Genomic DNA, 17,523 nt, shown 5'->3' with positions numbered 1-17,523 from the left:
ACATAATCTTGCACACTATCTGACCAATCTTTAATGCGAGAAAAAAAAAGAGAAAGAATTTACGAATGAATATGAGCCATATGATTACCTAGTTAAAAAATTGTAGGCTGTATTTGGGTGACACCTTCAAACATTGTTTTTAGAGGAAAAAATATATATATTCAAGGCAGGTTTGTTGACAGTTGAAATTGAGTCTATTGAAAAAACTCAACTTCAAGATGAACCTTTCTAATGATGGGCTTAAATGTCATTATTCGTGAGGAGGAAGGGAACCTCCTATCGTTATAAATAATGAAACGATATTTTCAAACTGTCATGAACAACTTAACCCTTCGTTTCAGTCTTGTCATCCAAACATACAAACTAGGTTTTAAAAAGTTAATTAAAAATAATTTTTTTATAAAACACACAACGACCGTAACGTGGATGCAGCCAACACCCAGTTAACAAAAATTACATGCCACTTGTTTTACCTTGTTATTAATTTGCTCATCTTCAAGAGCCATTTATTTTATTATTAGTATATCACAGATATATGTTAAAATAATTAAAGATGTGGCTCATCTTACTAAACGGCTCGAACATTAAGTGATGTCATCGCAATTCACATCATTTGTGTTACTCTGTAACTAGTGCAAATGGATACTCAATAGCTCATGCATTCATTATAAGATCCAAAGAACAAGAGAGTGCATAATAAACCAACATGCTCAAACTCGATGATAATTGGCAAAGGTACACGTCTCGTGCATCTATGCTTGCATGAGGATCCAAGCCTAACTTTCGGTGGAGCTCTAAGCTCCTCCACTCAAAAACCTGTTTAAGGGAAAATTTGATGGCGCTCTCACTTAACTCAGTTTTATAAATACTTAGTTCATTAGAAATCGAATTTGTTTAACAAGTTTTGAAAACATAGTTTATTTGTTTAAGTGACACACTAAAAAAATCATGGTTTTTTTATGAACAATCTAGATGGATCAGGTCTTTCACTCGCTTTTAAAAACGAGGTTTTCTTAAAACTGGGTTTTTATTGAAGAAAGGGTTTTATGCACGTCCCCTTTTTTGAACAGTTATTTTTATAAGGACGTGTCTCATTTTCTGTTTTTTTTTTTTATGTAAGCAATTATTTTTGGACAGTTATCATCTCCTTCCTTTGGTCAGTTCTCTTATGGTGGAGGTGCCTTAAGTTTTTTTGTTTTCTCACCTATAAAAGAACTCGTTGTTATTAGTGTGTGAAAGCAGTCATTGTGTTGTCTTGTGTGTGGGCGTAAGCCACTGATCAGGCCGAACCACGTTAAACTTTGTGTGTTTGCTTTGTCCTTCTTTCTCTCTTATTTCAACATGGTATTAGAGAGTTTAGCATTTTCACTGAGGTTGTTGGGGCTTTGATCTTAAGTTTCAGAGAGCTTCCTGTGTATTTCTGTCGAGAAGTCGAGCAGACACACCAACTCAGAAACTTCGCAGGATTCCGGCGACCGGTGCTGTCAGCTCCGGTGTTGGAAAGTGTCGACCATAGGCTCATTAGGATCATTTGCATCTCAAGATTCTCCATGCCAAATTTCAGATGTTTTGGAGCAGTCTTTGCGGAGATACAGATTTTTGAATGACTGTCTGTCGTTGGAAGTTTTCCTGTGACTCTATCCATGCGTGATTTTCTCTCTCACTCATTCCTCTTTGCGGTCGATTTAAGGGTCAAGCAAGGGGGGTTGGATTCGGGCTGGTGTCTACTATTTTTGGACCAAGTTTCAGATTTTTTGGATGATCATGTGAAAAACGGTAGATTTTACAAGTACCACAGGTTTCTGAAGCTTCTTGCAAACCTGAGGAACAACCAGAAGGCGAGAAGAAATCTTCACGCTATTTCTCTCTAGTGCTCATTTGGAGCTGAAACTTGGGGCGACCACTCCTCACCCCATTGGTGAGTTCATGTACCATTTTCAGATTTTTCCATGTTGAAGGTGATTTTTTGAAATTCGGCAAGTGTTTGTTGGTCCTAGACGATGCCTAAGCAGACCTAATCTCCTTATTCTCATCTTCGTGAGCATCATGGCTAAAACGGGTAATAATCGAGTCATTGAGAATATTGTTGTTCAAGAGCAACCAAATCCTGTTATTAAAATCACGTCGGTGCTTTTCAATGGGATAAATTATCTTGTATGGTCATGTTATTTTTGAGTGGAAAATCAAAACTTGAATATGTAACTGGTGACCTCCCAAAATGAGACGAGAATAACTCCTTCTACAAGGAGTGGAAGATGACCAATCACATCGTGATGTCTTGGTTGATGAATTCTATGGAACCAAGAATTCAACAACGTTTTTTCTTTGTTGAAACTGCTGCATAAATTTGGGAAAAGGCCAAACAGCTGTATGGTGAGAAAAACAATATTGCTAGGATGTTTCATTTGTAAAACAAAAAAAAAAAACAGTATAAAGAAAGATCAAAAACCTGTTTCAGTGAACATCCTGGTGATCTTCAAGGGTTGTGGAACGAGTTAGACTATTTAGTTGATATGAATGAAAATCTGCAAACCAGAGATCATTTACGTGAGCAGAGATCATTTACGTGAGCAGCAAAAAATCTTTCAATTGCTTAACAGTCTTGGTACATAATATGAACCAATACGGTAGCAGATTTTTATGCATACATCACTACTGTCATTATCCACTATTTGTTCTTTATTTATGAGTTATGAATCAAGGAAGAAGGTCATGATTCCCTCGCTGCCAAAGGGGGAAGAATCTGATGAAAAAGTTACTTTTGTGGCTGCTAAGAGATAGAGTGGGTTTAACCAATGGAAATGAAAAATGAAGAGAGTTTGCACTTATTGTAAAAAAGAGGGACACTTGCGCGAGCGATATTGGGATTTGTATGGAAGACCAGAACCTAAAAAGTCACCGTTTGAAAAATCTAGAGAAACTTCATCTTCGGCAAAAGTGGCTGCAACCAAATCTAAAGAGACTAATGATGCTATAGCTGTATTAGAAAAGATTTCAGAATTGCTAAAGCACATGTCTATCAAGCAAGAAGCCATGGCTGCATCAGTAAGCAATTCCACTCTGTGTAACCCCAAAGGTACGTTTTCTAATACTTGGGTGTTGGACTCCAGGGCGAGTGACCATATGACCATAGATCGGCATCTACTCAGAAACTATTCCACTCATAATATTGATAAATCTATTACTATAGCAAATATGTCTTCTATGCATGTGAGTGGTATTGGTGAAATGTCATTTTTAAATCAGCCTATTAGCTTCAAAATTCTATACATGCCAGATTTGAATTTTAATATGCTAACTATATTGAAACTTACAAGAGAACTTAATTATTGTATTACTTTCTCTCTAATTGATGTGATTATTCAGGACATTGCGACGATGAAGATGATTGGTATTGGCAGGACAACACAAGTAGTGCACTAATCACAAGTTCTAAATCAAATGGAGAGTTATGGCACCAGTGCCTTGGACATGTGCCAAGTCAAACTTTGAAAGTTCCAATGTCTGAGTTAGTCTTTAATTCGCAGTTGTGTGACATTTGCAAATTTGCCAAGATGTCCAAATTACCATTTGGTACTATAGAAAATCATACTAACACTTTGCATTCTGATGTTTGGGGTCATGCGCCTGTTAATTCTTATAGTGGATATCATTACTATGTGACTTTCATTAATGATTGTTCTAAAATGACATGGTTGTACCAGTTGAAATCTAAAAATGAAGTTTTTTCAATGTTTTGTGAGTTTTTTAGGATGATTGAAACTCAGTATAATGCTCGTGTGACGATCATGAGATCAGACAATGGAACTGAATACGAAAAATCAAGAATTTGATCAATTTGAAAAAATGCATGGCATTACTCACTAATTTACATGTGTGGATACTCCCCAAGAGAACGAGGTGGCTGAGATAAAAAAATAGACATCTGTTAGAAACAACTCGATCATTACTATTCTGAATGTCAGTACAAAAAACGTTTTGGAGTGATACAGTTATGACAACATGTTATATTATAAAGAGGCTTCCATCAAGACATCTTCCTTCAAGACATCTGAATAGTAAATCCCCAATGAAATTTCTTATGGACAGACCTATCAAAATTGCACACTTAAGGACTTTTGAGTGTGTAGTTTTTGTCAAATGCAAAGGATCTGAAAAGTTAAGTCAAAGAGCCAAGTGGTGTATCTTCTTGGGGTATTCTTCATCAAAAAAAAGATATCGGTGCTTCAATTTAGAAACCAACCAAATGTTGATCTCACGAGATATTTGTTTTGATGAGCAGAAACCATTCTTTAAGGTCATTGAGCGAAATGGGAAGTCATTAAACCATAATGTTATACCTACAATGGAGGACTACAAAGAGTTTGTTTGATGTGTTTATTGCTTCACCTCAACCACAAACAGACCTTAATGAAGTGGCAGATGAAGGTGATGCTGATGATGGTGTTTCTAACGAGGAAGAAGCTATCCAAAATTCAGTTCTAGATACTACAGTGAGAAGATCTCAAAGGAACACATACCCTTCAAGGTATTTGCAAGACTATTTTACTTATTCTACTCAAACATTTCCAATTAATCATTATCTACGTTGTGATCGGGTATCATCCAAACATGTTGTATACTTGAGCAATATATCTAAAGTTGTTGATTCAAATTCCTATCAAGAAGCTATGAAGAACTGTGTTTGGGTAGAAGCGATCAATGAAGAGCTAAATGCAATTCAAAAAAATAACACTTGGGAACTGGTTCAAGTGCCAAATGATAAGAAGGTGATTGACTGTAGGTGGATTTTTAAAACCAAGTATCATAGTGATGACATTATAAAATGACACAAAGTTCCGCTTGTAGCAAAAGGCTAAACTCAAACTCATGGATTGGACTATGATGAAACATTTACTCCCGTTGTTAAAATGAACACTATTAGAAATATTTTATCCATTGTTTGCAATCTCAGTTTCAGTTAAATGTGAAAATGCATTTCTACAAGGTGATTTGAATGAGTAAGTATATATGCAATTACCTCCAGGGCACCCACAAGAAGGAAAACCAAACTTAATATGCAAACTTAAGAAGTCTATATATGGTCTTAAACAATCTCCTCGTGCATAACATAAAAAACTAAACACTGCTTTAGAAGACAAAAGATTAAAACGTAGTTTTGCAGACAGCTCAGTATTTATCAAAAGGGCTGAAGAGACAATAATGATAATTCTTGTTTATGTAGATGATATTATTGTAATAGAAAATTATCATGACCAGGTTTCTGCCACCAAACAATTCCTTCACCAAACTTTTGAAATAAAAGATTTGGGAAAGTTGAGATATTTTCTTGAGATAGAAGTATCTAAATCAAAGAAAAACATCTTTATGTCTCAAAGAAAATATACCATTGATCTTTTCGTGGAGAAAGGAAAATTTGGAGCTAAACCTACCTTGACACATATTGAACCCACATAAAATTGGATGTGAAAGATGATGAAGCTCTGGGAGATGTTTCTAGATATTAATGATTGGTTGGAAGACTAATTTATCTCACGGTAACACGACTTAATATTTCATTTGCTGTTAGTCGGGTCAGTCAGTCGATGCATTCCCCTAAGAATATACATATGAAAGCTATTGATATAATTTTGAGATATTTGAAAGGCTCTCCGAGTAAGGGATTATGGTACAAGGCAAATGAAAACATTGATATTACAGGATTCACAGATGCTAATTGGGCTGGAAGCACAGATAAAAAATCCACATCAGGATATTGTGTTTTTGTTGGAGGAAATTTAGTGATATGAAAAAGTAAAAAACAACATACAATGTCACGATCCAGTGCCGAAGCAGAATATAGAGCGATGGCTACTATAGCGAGTGAACTTGTTTAGGTTAAATCTCTCACTTGTTAAATCGAATTCAAAGTTGAAAAATCAGTTCCTATGCATTGTGACAATCTATGTCACCGCGGTACGCCTGGGAGGCCTGCGTACCGGTACGCCGGTACGGTAATACCGGTACGGCGGTAAGCGGTGGTACGTTTGGATCTGATTTCGGGTTGAAACAAGATCCAAACCATAATTCGATCCGAAAAAAAAAACGTAAACCTAAGTTCCTAATTTTTTTGCCCGACGCTCGTCTTCTTCTCCGGTTCTCCATCTTTGCCTTTGTTTCTTCTGAAAAGCTTCGACGACCAGTGGCGGTGACGAGGGCGGCGACAGACGACCGGTGGATGGCAACGATGGCGGGTGCTTGCCTTGGGCGGCCACGGCGGGAGGAGCTCCCAAACGACGTCTGAAATCATTTTGATTTCGTAGAAAAGGGGTAATGCTCCTCTTGCTCATTATTATTTATTGCTCGCTTCCATGTTCTGCCATTTTGTGAGCGTGATGAATGATGATGCTCGATCATGATTATTGTGACTTTCCCCCTTTTCCTTATTATGATTGTTATGCTTATAACAGTGATCACACAGAGTAGGAGAATTTGGGATTCCACTGACACATTATTGACGTATTGCTAACAGGTAAGCTCGGTTAACTATATTTTGCTTATTACAAATTACAGATTATCTCTTTTATGTCAATTGCACCTCTTTTTATTGTAGAAAATGCTGCCAAGCTGATAAAGACGCCGTTCTATGATTATGCATTGTCTAGCATGGATTAATTTAATGATGTCCCCATTGTTACTTATCCCCATTTTGCTATTGCTATTCCATTATCCACGGGAATGGCAGTCAAGGGAATGGCAAGAGGTAGAGGTGGATAAGGAGGACTTTGCAGAGGTGGAAGAGGAACGGAATTTACAATGAAATATATTAATCCGAGATCTCAGTTTTTTTATGTTTCTTTTTTATTTGATTATATGTAGAAACTATGAAACAAACATTTGATATGGTATGTAAGGATAATTTTATGTTTTCTTTATGAGATGGTATGTAGGGATAAATGTTTTCTTTATGAGATCAGTTGTTTTGTTTTTCTCAAAATTTATTTTTTAAATTAAAAAATCAATATTATTGCATAAAAAATACACCGTACCCGTACCATGATTTGTAAAAACATCGTACCCGTACCCGTTTAGTTCTTTTACCTGTAAAAGAACTCGTTGTTATTAATGTGTGAAAGCAGCCATTGTGTTGTCTTGTGTGTGGACGTTGGCCATTGATTAGGCTGAACCATGTTAAGCTTTGTGTGTTTGCTATTCCCTTCTTTCTCTCTTATTTCAAGAGTTTTCCTAATACTCAAACCACTCCAAAAACCTGGTTTCGAAGGCAAACCCTTTTATGTATTAAACATGTCAAATCAAATGTTAAATGTGCTATTTGAAATGGTAATTTGTTGCGTGCGGATTGGTTAGATCACTAGGCTGCTTGCTTGTAACCAGCTGAATATGGTGCAATTGGTTTTTTAGTAAGAGCCTCAACTCTCGTTAGATTCAATGGTGAGATTTGTTTACTTTCTCTATCACATGTTCATAGGCTATTGGATCACTAGGTAGCAGTTGGTGCCGTCGTGGCCAGCCCTTTTTGTGTTGAACTATAATGGATCCGTAGTCTCTGATCCAATCTTAACTGGTATTAGAAAAAAAGATATCTGATTAAGTATTTAAGTCAAGCCCATTTGGGAGCATCTAAATTCGAATGGTATAAGGAAATTTACATTATATTGAGATACAATTTAGTTCCGATTCGAGGTCCGTATTTTTCCATAAGAAATAAGTAAAAAGGATATTATTGTACCAGGTATGTCTCTTGTTCTCTTAACTCGTATACGATTTTTCACTTGAAAATGATAACGATATCCAGATCCAATTGTTTGGTGAATCTGGATTTGGACCGACCCGTTGACACCCCGTCGTACTCGTCTCAACTCCCGTGGGCTCATAGTTAATAGGACGACAACTCGGTTGATTCCTCTGTCTCCCTCCTCTCTCTGGTTCACTAGGGTTATGGTGGCCTAGCCGGCGGTCAGCAATCGGGTTTCTCCTTGTTTTCTTGAAGGTTTCCGACGACCTTTCTCTCACTCTCTCCCTCTGTCTCTCTCTATTTTCCGTTTCCCTTTCGATGCTCCTAGCTTTGTGGAATATGCTCTTGTTTATTTGCTACTAGTTTTTAGTCCGCATTTCTTCCCCAAACATCAGCACTTTCTTTGTTTTTTGCTTTTTGTCACTTTCAGTTGAGAGAATGGGATTTCTAGTTTACTACTGTTTTTCCGCGCTTACCTTGTTTTGGTCTGGACGATATTTGCTGTTTGTTCCTTTGGGCTCTTTTGTTGTTCTGGGAAAACGAATAGTTTTTCTGAAGTTTTGTTCTTCCATTTGGATGCGTGGGGAGTTTTATGGGTTTTGACACTCGATTAATCGTGGATGTTGCTTGATGATTAGTGTTCCTCTTTCTTCTTTTTTTATTATTAAGCTCTAGTTTCGTGGTTGTATTTAGTCTAGTTATTGTTGATTCTAATTTTTACCATGAATGCATATTGAGATGACTGGTCATGCTGTCCTGTGTTCCACGGGTAAAAAAGGCCAGAAATTGTGTGCGTGTATAAGTGCGCGGGTGTGTATGTTCGTTGATTTCGATTTTCTGTTTTGTGAAATTAGAAAAAGGAACACGGATGCGTGTGTTCAGCTGATTTGGTGATGTTAGTTCTCCTTTCCTGAAAGGCGGATAGACAATAGATTTTATGGATGTATGAATGTTATAATCAGATTGGGATTGAACATTTCGCTCTTTAATAGTTTGTGTTAAGTAATGGACTTCTAGTTGTTTACCTGGATTGATTTTAGTTTATTTTCTCTTGTGACGTTTGGCTGTAGGACGAGTCTTAAATGCAGCAATGCTGCAAAGTTTTCCCGTGTCTCGCTGACCGTTTCCTCTACCTACCTGATCAGCCATCATCTCCAGTTTGGTGAAATATTCTTCTCTGTATACTTTATAACGAGTGCTTTAATTATTTCTTGATTTCTGAGTTGGGAGATACAACCCAAAAGGATTCGAAATTGAGTTGTTGGTTAACGTGACCTGTGACCTGAACAATGTATCGTCTAGAGGATATTAATGTTGGAAGTGGTTAAAGAGTTTATTGTATGCTTCCCTATCAAAAAATTAAAAATGTGTGCTGTTTAATATTTTTATGGATTTTTAGGCACATGACTTCTCAAGAAGTTGTTCTTGTTCGACCTTTCTAGGTACCACGCTTTTGAAGAGGACAGACAAAGAGATTAGATAAGGCGTGGCATAATGTCAGGTGGTCCTGGTCTCGAGTCCCTTGTAGATCGTGAGTGGTCTCCATTTGCTTATCTGATTTCCTGCTTTCAGATTCTGAAGTTTGTTTTATGATATTGTGTTGCACTCTGACCTGATGATTTCCATCCTTTCTGCTTGTGGTTTTTGTTTGTAGAAGCAATATCTGTCATAACAAATGATGGACGCAACATAGTGGTATAATTTGCATACTCTGAGCCACTGCAGCATTTGAAATATGCCTGTGATATTTATTTGATTTATTTGATTTCGTTAGGGAATTCTAAAAGGGTATGATCAGGCCACAAATATCATTCTGGATGAGTCCCATGAGAGGGTCTACTCTACTAAGGTCAGTCTTCCATTTCATTTAGTATGGCTTTTTTAACATGTTCACTTTGACCGAGGAAAAGGTTGACATAAACATTAAGTTTCTACAAGGGTATCAATGCACAAGTGTTATTCAATTCTTCCTATCAATTGCAAGAAATGTTTACTAACTAATTATAAGTGATATAACCAAGGGAAAGTCAGTTGGGACCTCCAAATTCTAGGAACTCAGAGTTCAACTCGTGGGATATGTATTAAGCATAACTAGTAGTTGTCTGCTAACCTCCTCGCCCATTCTGTAGATAAAGGTTAAACCACCAGGTTTGGTAGGCAGCCCAAGCTGAAATTACGTATATTTGGAGAAAAAAAAAGAGATTCCTGTTGTGCTTCAGTCACCATTGTATTTATCTAATTTAATACAATTTAGGTATCTTAATTCTTGTTTTTGCTTACGAGTCCTTTATTCTACTTGTCCAGGAAGGCGTTCAACAACTGGTGTTGGGGTTGTACATAATAAGAGGAGATAACATGCAAGCTCACTTACTTCATGTCCTTTCTACCAGTTGAATTTTACACTGTTCATCTGTACTAAGCCGTTATTTCTTTCGTTGAATCACAGAAGTGTTGTTGGGGAATTGGATGAAGAGCTTGATTCGAATTTGGACCTCTCAAAACTGAGAGCACATCCACTCAAGCCTGTGATTCATTGAGAATCTAATGGGAGTGCTAGTTTCTTTCAGAAAGAGGCAGAAGCTGCTGACGCCGGGCTGACCTGTAAAAACTGCTATGCTATCTCATGTCTTGTAGTAAATCTCTACAGTTTACTCTTTCTTGTTAAGCAGTGGATTAAAAATTCGGAAAACTGATGCAGTCAGTTACCTGTTCATGGGCACACTTATCATTTGACAACCATTTAGTATACCCTATCAAATCTTTATGTAGCATTTTGGTAAGGCATGGCGGTTGGGTTCACCGGTGGTTTTCATCTCTACTGTCAATCTGAAAATATAGAAAAATAAAGCAGATCGGTACACAAGTAGCAGCACTGTGTTAGATTTTACATGACTGCAGAATTTTCAGCACCGTACGGTATGCATTCGAACGTGGGTAAAGAAAAAATCTTAGCCCCTCCACAACCCTGTGACTTAAAATCCAATTGGGAAAGAAAAAAAAGGTCGGTTGGACTGTCGGACTTCTTTGTCACATTGTTTCTTTTTCCTTTTATCGAACTCCCTTTAACGGACTCGAAACATTTTTGGGCAACCTCTGCCTACCAATATTTGTGCTTCATTTTCCGAATGTTCCTCCGGCTTCATTGTTGCAAAAATCGGGTTTTAAGTGAACTCAGTCAGCACGCCGACTCGGTGAAACGGCCGATGCCGCTGAATCGCTTGTGGATGAGCAAATGATGTTTTTATATTCCTTTTTTCGAAGAGGTAATGGAGAAAATAGTTTGAAAATGATAAAAAATTCGTCCTGTATAAAAACATCGTACATTAAACCCCTATATGCAATACTTATTGGTTTGCCACCCATTGGAATACAACAATTCAAATGGGCTGAGTCAGGTCGAAACGTTTAATGCTGCTATTTTATGCAGTGAAACTAATGCTTATGTCAGGTGCTAGAGGCAACGTACTGAAATTGGGTTTACAGGTCCCTTGGTTCGAAAGTGCTTTGTGTTGCTAGATTATGGCTGACTGTTCTGGAGTCCTTGCTCTTGCAAAATTGTTTCGAATCATTTCTCGTATTCACACTATGAAAAAAATATCTGGTAAATTAATAACATAAGTTCCCGGTTGGTGAGGAAGTGTCCAATCTTGGATACACTAACTCGGTATGTTCATGTCGTATTTTTAGCAGATACATGTCGAATGTACTCTATATTAGGTGCTAATTGCAACACCAAAGGTCCAAAGTTATGAAAATGCCATCGGCATACACTTTGAAAATTGTGGCCGCAGGTCCTTACGGTGAAAGTTCAATCTTGTTAAAAGCTCATATTCAGGCGATTAACTTTTACAAACTTGAAGACCTGTCAAATTTAAAATTGCACGAGGACCAAGTTCCATACACAACATATTCATGATGTCTTTTCATCGAATGAACAATGACCGACGAGCACTGCCACAAGACTGGCCTTATGCAGTATGCAAGTGAATTCTCAATTCTACAATCAGCACAAAATCATAATAGCAAATTTACCATGTAAAAATATTAAGAGCAATCGCATTACAGGAAAATATATCGACTGTGAAGTGGCTCAAAAAGACTGAATGGCATGCCAATACCATGTACAGAACAAATTTGTGTCCGTAATTTACAACTAAGTATCTGCATTTGGATTGGACATGACGTTTAATGACACCAAGCTAGTCAAGTCGGATTTTGTGACACGGCACTTCAAGCCTCCCCTAAAACGTCAGACAAATGGCAACAGACATACGATAAACTTTTTTTGTTGTCGCACCATACAATCTACCGTTTCCCGCACCACAAATGATACCTGTGATGTAAAGAAGTTGCTAACCGATTCATTTTATTTCGTAAGTACAGAAAAAGTGCCACTAAATGAGGAACTAGAGAAAACAAAATAGCAATATGGAGAATGATATAAACTCACCTTCGAAAGGCTCTATGCACCAAGAAGGATTATCAGTAAACGAGGTTATTCTGAATTACTTAGATGCTGAACCTGGTTCCATCGTCTGAATTTGAGGAGCAGTAACAGCAGGTAGACTGAGATTAGAAATACTAAAACCATTTGACCTCTCACGGAGTTCTCTATACTCTTGGCAAATGGCACACTGATGACAGCATAAATGTGTCACAAAGTCTCCACAAGGCGCTTCCTGGAAAACATACAAGACATTAACAAGCTACAGGAGACGCAATCTAGTGGGGATATAGAAAATAACAGCGTATGTGAGTTTTCTTCATCTGGTAAGAGCAGCTCGTGAATGTCACTGAACTGAGTTGATGGCACTTTACGAGTTACAAGTGTGATGAGCATTCAGAATTTTCCAATTCAGAAAGACTGCACTTTTGTATCAAACTTTACTTAACAAGCAGTAGAATATTAGAATATAAGGATTATAGAACAATTTTGGGTTATTTAGTGTAAAAGCACAACATTATACTAATAAAAAATATACAAACATCTGTAATGTCAAAAATTTATGGTAATCCATTCTATAAGACGAATAGCAGGAATATGAAATATTCAAGAGCAAAATGCTACAACCAGATGTGAGGGAAAAAGAAAATTGGGATCTGTGCACGAAGTAGATTAGTAATTTCAGGAAATATACCTGCAAATTAAACTTTTCTCGGATGGCTCTACGGTATCCACAGGCATAACATGAGACCATAATCCCCGGTAGCCCCAGTAGCATCCCATCAGTCAGCAGACAGCAAAGGCAGTTGAAAAGGCCCCATAAGGTGAAATGAGTAACACATGGCCCAGTCCAGCTTCCAGCACCAATGAATTCTGTATTCTTCCCAAACAGGAAGCAAGGACAAAAGAAACCAATACAACCTGGAAACAAGTAGGTCCTTTCAGTTGAAAGGGTTTCAGCCAAGGTCATCTAGCTCAGGAAACATAGATCAGCAACTTATTCTGTATGTACAGGACCACTAGTGATAATCATAAAATAAGAAATTTGTATCCAACTATTAGGATAAAAGAGGCCAAGCAACCACATCTTCCATCTTACTGAAGTTGAGAAAATGCAAGGTGACCTTAATATCACCAACAGCAAAACTTCCATGAAAATTGCAACCTAAAAACAACAACCTAAAAACAGGCAGAAAGTGGCAGGCTTTTTTCACATTAAAAAGATAAAAAAGGGGGAATACATATATAAAATTATAAAACCATATGCATGCATTTGTGGTGTAGCAATTTGGATGAAGCATGCTGTAACCACTATTTGACGCAGAACCTGTTAGTTAGACCGAGGTAAAGTCAAAGAAATTTAATGAATGGCTTAATTCCGTTAACTTCTAGCTTTCCTATTTAAGATTTTTCATACAGCATCCCAATTAAAACTTTACACCAACTTCCTGATACTTGTTATCACAATATCAGACTGCTAATCTTACAACAATAAGATGAGAATGAAGTCACAATATCTTACAGCTTTGCATATCATCGCAACATGCACAAATTCCAGAAGACCATTGGACAGGGTCTTGCTTCCTTTGCTGAGGATTTGCATCATTTTTCTCTAAGTCATCTTTGATGTCATCATCTGAATTGGCCAATGGCATGTACTTTGGGGGCACATAACTACCTCTCTGTTCCATCCTACCCTGTCAAAGTTAGAACATGTTACAATCATTCTCCCAGTGCAATGTACCACAACGGTTATATGAAAAACTATCCTAACATTGGTGTAAAAATAAAATTTTATTGGACTTAGCAGTTAGTAAATTATATTCTTGCGAGTGAAGACTATTTTGTAAAGGACGGTAAAGAATCATACTATATCAACCATGGAAAATGAGAGAGAAGTGCAATCGCAGCAATGTGAAAAGTAAATAAAACAATTGATTACTTAAATGCACCCTTCCAAGATTCTGCACAAAATATCTATTAGGTGTAGTACATTAAAGTAAAAAAAAAAAAAAAAATGGAACATAGATCAGCCAATATGGAAAATGTGCATTTCCAACGTGGAAGAAGTGTTCTTCATATGTTAAGGAGTTCTGAAAAGTGAAAAGTATAAGAGAAACACATGGGCTAGTACTCCCTGAACAAGCTTTGACATTGAGACTGTAAGAAGTCTTGGAAACTAATAACAAAGCAGGCTTTTCTTTGCTAAGCGATGCCCGATTACAAAATTGTAATTTGTTGAGAAAGTAGACAACTTCAACCCAAATCTGTGACAGATAATTGCAGAGACGTTCACAGGATAAAAGCAAAAACGAATGCTCAAACCTGGATTACCCGTAAACTCATACTCGCACTAACCAACATTTAATCGTACGTCCAAAACACAGTCCTCATGGGACAATAGGTAAGAACTATAGCAGGTTAGGACGAACGCATTTGCAGAAGATACATTTATTCCGCCATCAAGAAAAACACGTTAAAATTGCGTTCTGCGGAAACTCACACTGCACGTTTTCTAACCAAATATTTTGATGTATTAATCAGAGGACAAAAGACGTCGATTAAAAAATTTACAAAGAATATTGAGATATTGGACCAAAATAGAGGACGTCTGAACATAGGGGAATCAAATTGACAACTTCCACCCATTTCCAAAAGTTCAGGCATCCAAAGAAGGGAAGATTGTTTTCAACAGGATACCCAGTCGAACAGAATTATGATTTATGCCCCTTCGCTTTTAACCCACGCACAGAAAGCGAGTGAGAGAGAGATTTCCGACGGTTTCTCTTTTTCATTTAAATAAGTTTTTTAGGACGAATTGATAGTCCGCGCAGAGCAAAACGAATCAAACTAATAAAAAAGTAATTGCAGCTAAAAATTATCTCGGAAAAGGAAGGAGCGAAGAAGATCGAAAGCGTTACCTCTCTAGGGTTTTCAGCATTTGGGGAATCAGAAGAAAAAAACTGGAGATATTTCGTAGAATTGAAGAAATCAACCGCAAAGGGCAAGGAAAAGAGAATTGAGCGACAACGAATAGGGCCGCCAATTTATAGCCGAGGGAACAAGGGAACCGGGAGGAGACTTGAAGGTAGTGCTATCTGGATCCGATTCAAATGGGATTTATTTTTCCACCTGCCCGTCAATGGATCGGATTGAAATCAAATATCCAATAACACTACTTTAAATCAGGCTCCAGTACAAAATCAGATGGAATTCTGCTTTGAAAAACGAGATCTTCAGATTCAGATATAGTCTTACATGACTATTTGACCCAACCATTATGGATATAAACTATAATATTCGTTCGTATCCAATCCAACTTTCAAACATTAATCTTAACTTCATTATCGAACGTGGGATTGGATCAGATGCATCAAACCTAGCTTCAAAATTGCTTTTGTGGTTTTAAGAAATGGATCTGGACGTGGTTTGCCTTTTTTTCTTATTCGAGCTTGAACTGAAATATGCAACTATTTGATGTATAAATTGTCCACCTTAGATCTGAATCCAATTTTGGAGTGGATACAAGGATTTGACCACTCATCATTCAAACTTAAATTTCAAAACTCTTGTATTCACACCAATGCACTCACGTTTTAAGAAGGGTAGCATAGTTGGTTGGTTCGAAAAATGTGCAAACAATACGTTTTCAATTGGATCTTCATAGATAGATACTTCTTTCACAGGACATTTAAGTTGAAAGAAATACTGTAAAAAAAAAAAAAAAAAAACTTCACCATGCCATCAAATTAGAGCATTTCATGGTCATACAACGTTTTTCACGTTCTCACGATACATTGTCTTAAAAAAATCTATGTTTTTGTTCTAGAAGGCATGACGTGACTCTGGATATTGTTTATAAATTCAATAAACAAACGTTCACTGTAAACACGCCATGTGAAAGTTTTTAACAATAACAGGGTGTTTTTGAAACACACATTGTAAGAAAGTATGAATCAATAAAAAAAAAAAAGCTCCATTTTAATGGATGAGTTTGAGAAAATATGTAGTAAGAAAGGGAAAAAAAACAACAAAAATACCTGTTAAAAAGGAAAAGAATGAAACCGAACAAATGCCATGGAATGAGGAAGTGGTTTTATAAATACTGCAGCGTCAGATGCATGTATAGGCCGCATCAACAAATGAAGAATGAAACGTCTCTTATCGTGGAAAGAAGTCCATAACGCAAGTTGCATCTGGATCGTCCCCTCTTCTTTCTAGTTCTATTTTTTCAGGAAGATCGCTGTGACGAGTTTCATGGAATATGATATTGTGGAACAAGATCAGTGATAAACGACACCATTTTTTTAAGGATAAACTCGAAATACCGAGATGAACGCTTGCGATTCAATTTATAGTGTTCCATTTTCAAAATATTGATCTTAACAAGAACAAATGGGAGATTTTTAGAATATTTTTGTCTTCTTCCTGCGAAGTAAAAACACAAAAAGAAGAGAGAAGCCATTTTTGTTTAATTTGTCCCATGGTCTTTGGCTCCAGATGTTCTACTGTTCTAAATTTTTTGTCCACTCCGGCATTTAACAAAACTCTGCCAACAGAGAGGCTGCGTGTCATTTGAAGGAAACGTGTCGAAAATTTGACGCCCGATGCTTCCATTTTCAGGAACATATGCTCTCTCTCTCTCTCTCTCTCTCATGGCGGCTTCCATATTGAGCGTCAACCTTCCCGGGAAGTACATCTGCATGGCACCGTCTCCGACACTCCGCCACCTCCGTCCGCCCGTGCGCGATTGCCGGAGGAGTTGCACCCTCAAGGCCCTCTCTCTTTCTCAGCCACCGGAGTTTCCTAGGGTCCCGCCTGACTCTGAGTATCCGCCCAAACCTCCGCTGGAAATGCCGAATACGAACCCTGTTCCCGGCTTCGAGCCCAACTTCCCAAATGAGGTGCCCGAGGTTCGGCCATCTCCGGAGCTCGAAGAGACCCCTCCGAACATCGACCCGCCGTTGACGCCGCCTCCGCCATCGCCAGTGCCCCACGTACCACAGCCGCCCGACCTCGTGCCTCCGGTGCCGGGCATCCCTCTCGTGCCCGACGACGTGCCGCCTCCGGCGCCACCGCAATCGCCGCCACCGCCCGCTCCGCCGGAGGGTAGCCCGACGAGGCCTTTAATGCAAGGGGGTTGTTTATCCCATCGAGGATTCGATTCGACGGGCAGGGGCTTGATGCTTGAGCGGTTAGGAATGGTTTTTATGTGAATTGGGTTGCGTTGAGTTCAGGACACGGATTTTGTTGTTTGCAAACAAGTCTGTCTCCGGATAACCTATCAGCGTGTTTGATCAATTGTTTGCTGTGACAATTTCTAGCAGTTGGTCTTTTATTTGGT

General features: G+C 38.0%; 3 protein-coding genes across 5 annotated transcripts; 2 read left to right on the top strand and 1 right to left on the bottom strand.

Annotated features, from left to right (window-relative positions):
- Positions 1 to 7,874: 7,874 nt before the first annotated feature.
- Positions 7,875 to 10,448, top strand: LOC116247146 (sm-like protein LSM8). Of its 3 annotated transcripts, none has more exons than XM_031619139.2 (7): positions 7,893 to 7,990; positions 8,806 to 8,892; positions 9,178 to 9,266; positions 9,390 to 9,430; positions 9,510 to 9,584; positions 10,040 to 10,092; positions 10,182 to 10,448. In XM_031619139.2, exons 3-7 carry the CDS (start codon positions 9,230 to 9,232, stop codon positions 10,270 to 10,272), a joined length of 297 nt encoding a protein of 98 aa, XP_031474999.1. In that variant the 5' UTR covers positions 7,893 to 7,990; positions 8,806 to 8,892; positions 9,178 to 9,229; the 3' UTR covers positions 10,273 to 10,448. The 3 variants fall into 3 exon arrangements, with proteins under 3 accessions (XP_031474997.1, XP_031474999.1, XP_031474998.1); XM_031619138.2 differs by having other exon boundaries at positions 8,806 to 8,897; XM_031619137.2 differs by lacking the exon at positions 8,806 to 8,892 and having other exon boundaries at positions 7,875 to 7,990.
- Positions 10,449 to 11,752: 1,304 nt separating this feature from the next.
- Positions 11,753 to 15,236, bottom strand: LOC116247191 (protein PLANT CADMIUM RESISTANCE 10). The gene is made up of 5 exons (XM_031619204.2): positions 15,101 to 15,236; positions 13,702 to 13,876; positions 12,874 to 13,100; positions 12,186 to 12,414; positions 11,753 to 12,068 (listed from the first exon to the last, which is right to left on the bottom strand). The coding sequence occupies exons 2-4, from the start codon at positions 13,868 to 13,870 to the stop codon at positions 12,241 to 12,243; spliced, it is 570 nt and encodes a 189-aa protein (XP_031475064.1). The 5' UTR covers positions 13,871 to 13,876; positions 15,101 to 15,236; the 3' UTR covers positions 11,753 to 12,068; positions 12,186 to 12,240.
- Positions 15,237 to 16,834: 1,598 nt separating this feature from the next.
- On the top strand, positions 16,835 to 17,395 carry LOC116247447 (proline-rich receptor-like protein kinase PERK2). Its single transcript, XM_031619628.1, has one exon. The coding sequence runs from the start codon at positions 16,835 to 16,837 to the stop codon at positions 17,393 to 17,395; it is 561 nt and encodes a 186-aa protein (XP_031475488.1).
- The last annotated feature ends 128 nt before the right edge of the window (positions 17,396 to 17,523 follow it).

This window comes from Nymphaea colorata, chromosome 2 (assembly GCF_008831285.2).
Source record: "Nymphaea colorata isolate Beijing-Zhang1983 chromosome 2, ASM883128v2, whole genome shotgun sequence".
NCBI classification, from domain to species: Eukaryota; Viridiplantae; Streptophyta; class Magnoliopsida; order Nymphaeales; family Nymphaeaceae; genus Nymphaea; species Nymphaea colorata.
Note: the sequence above shows the minus strand (reverse complement) of the source record. Positions and strands in the feature narration are given on the sequence as shown.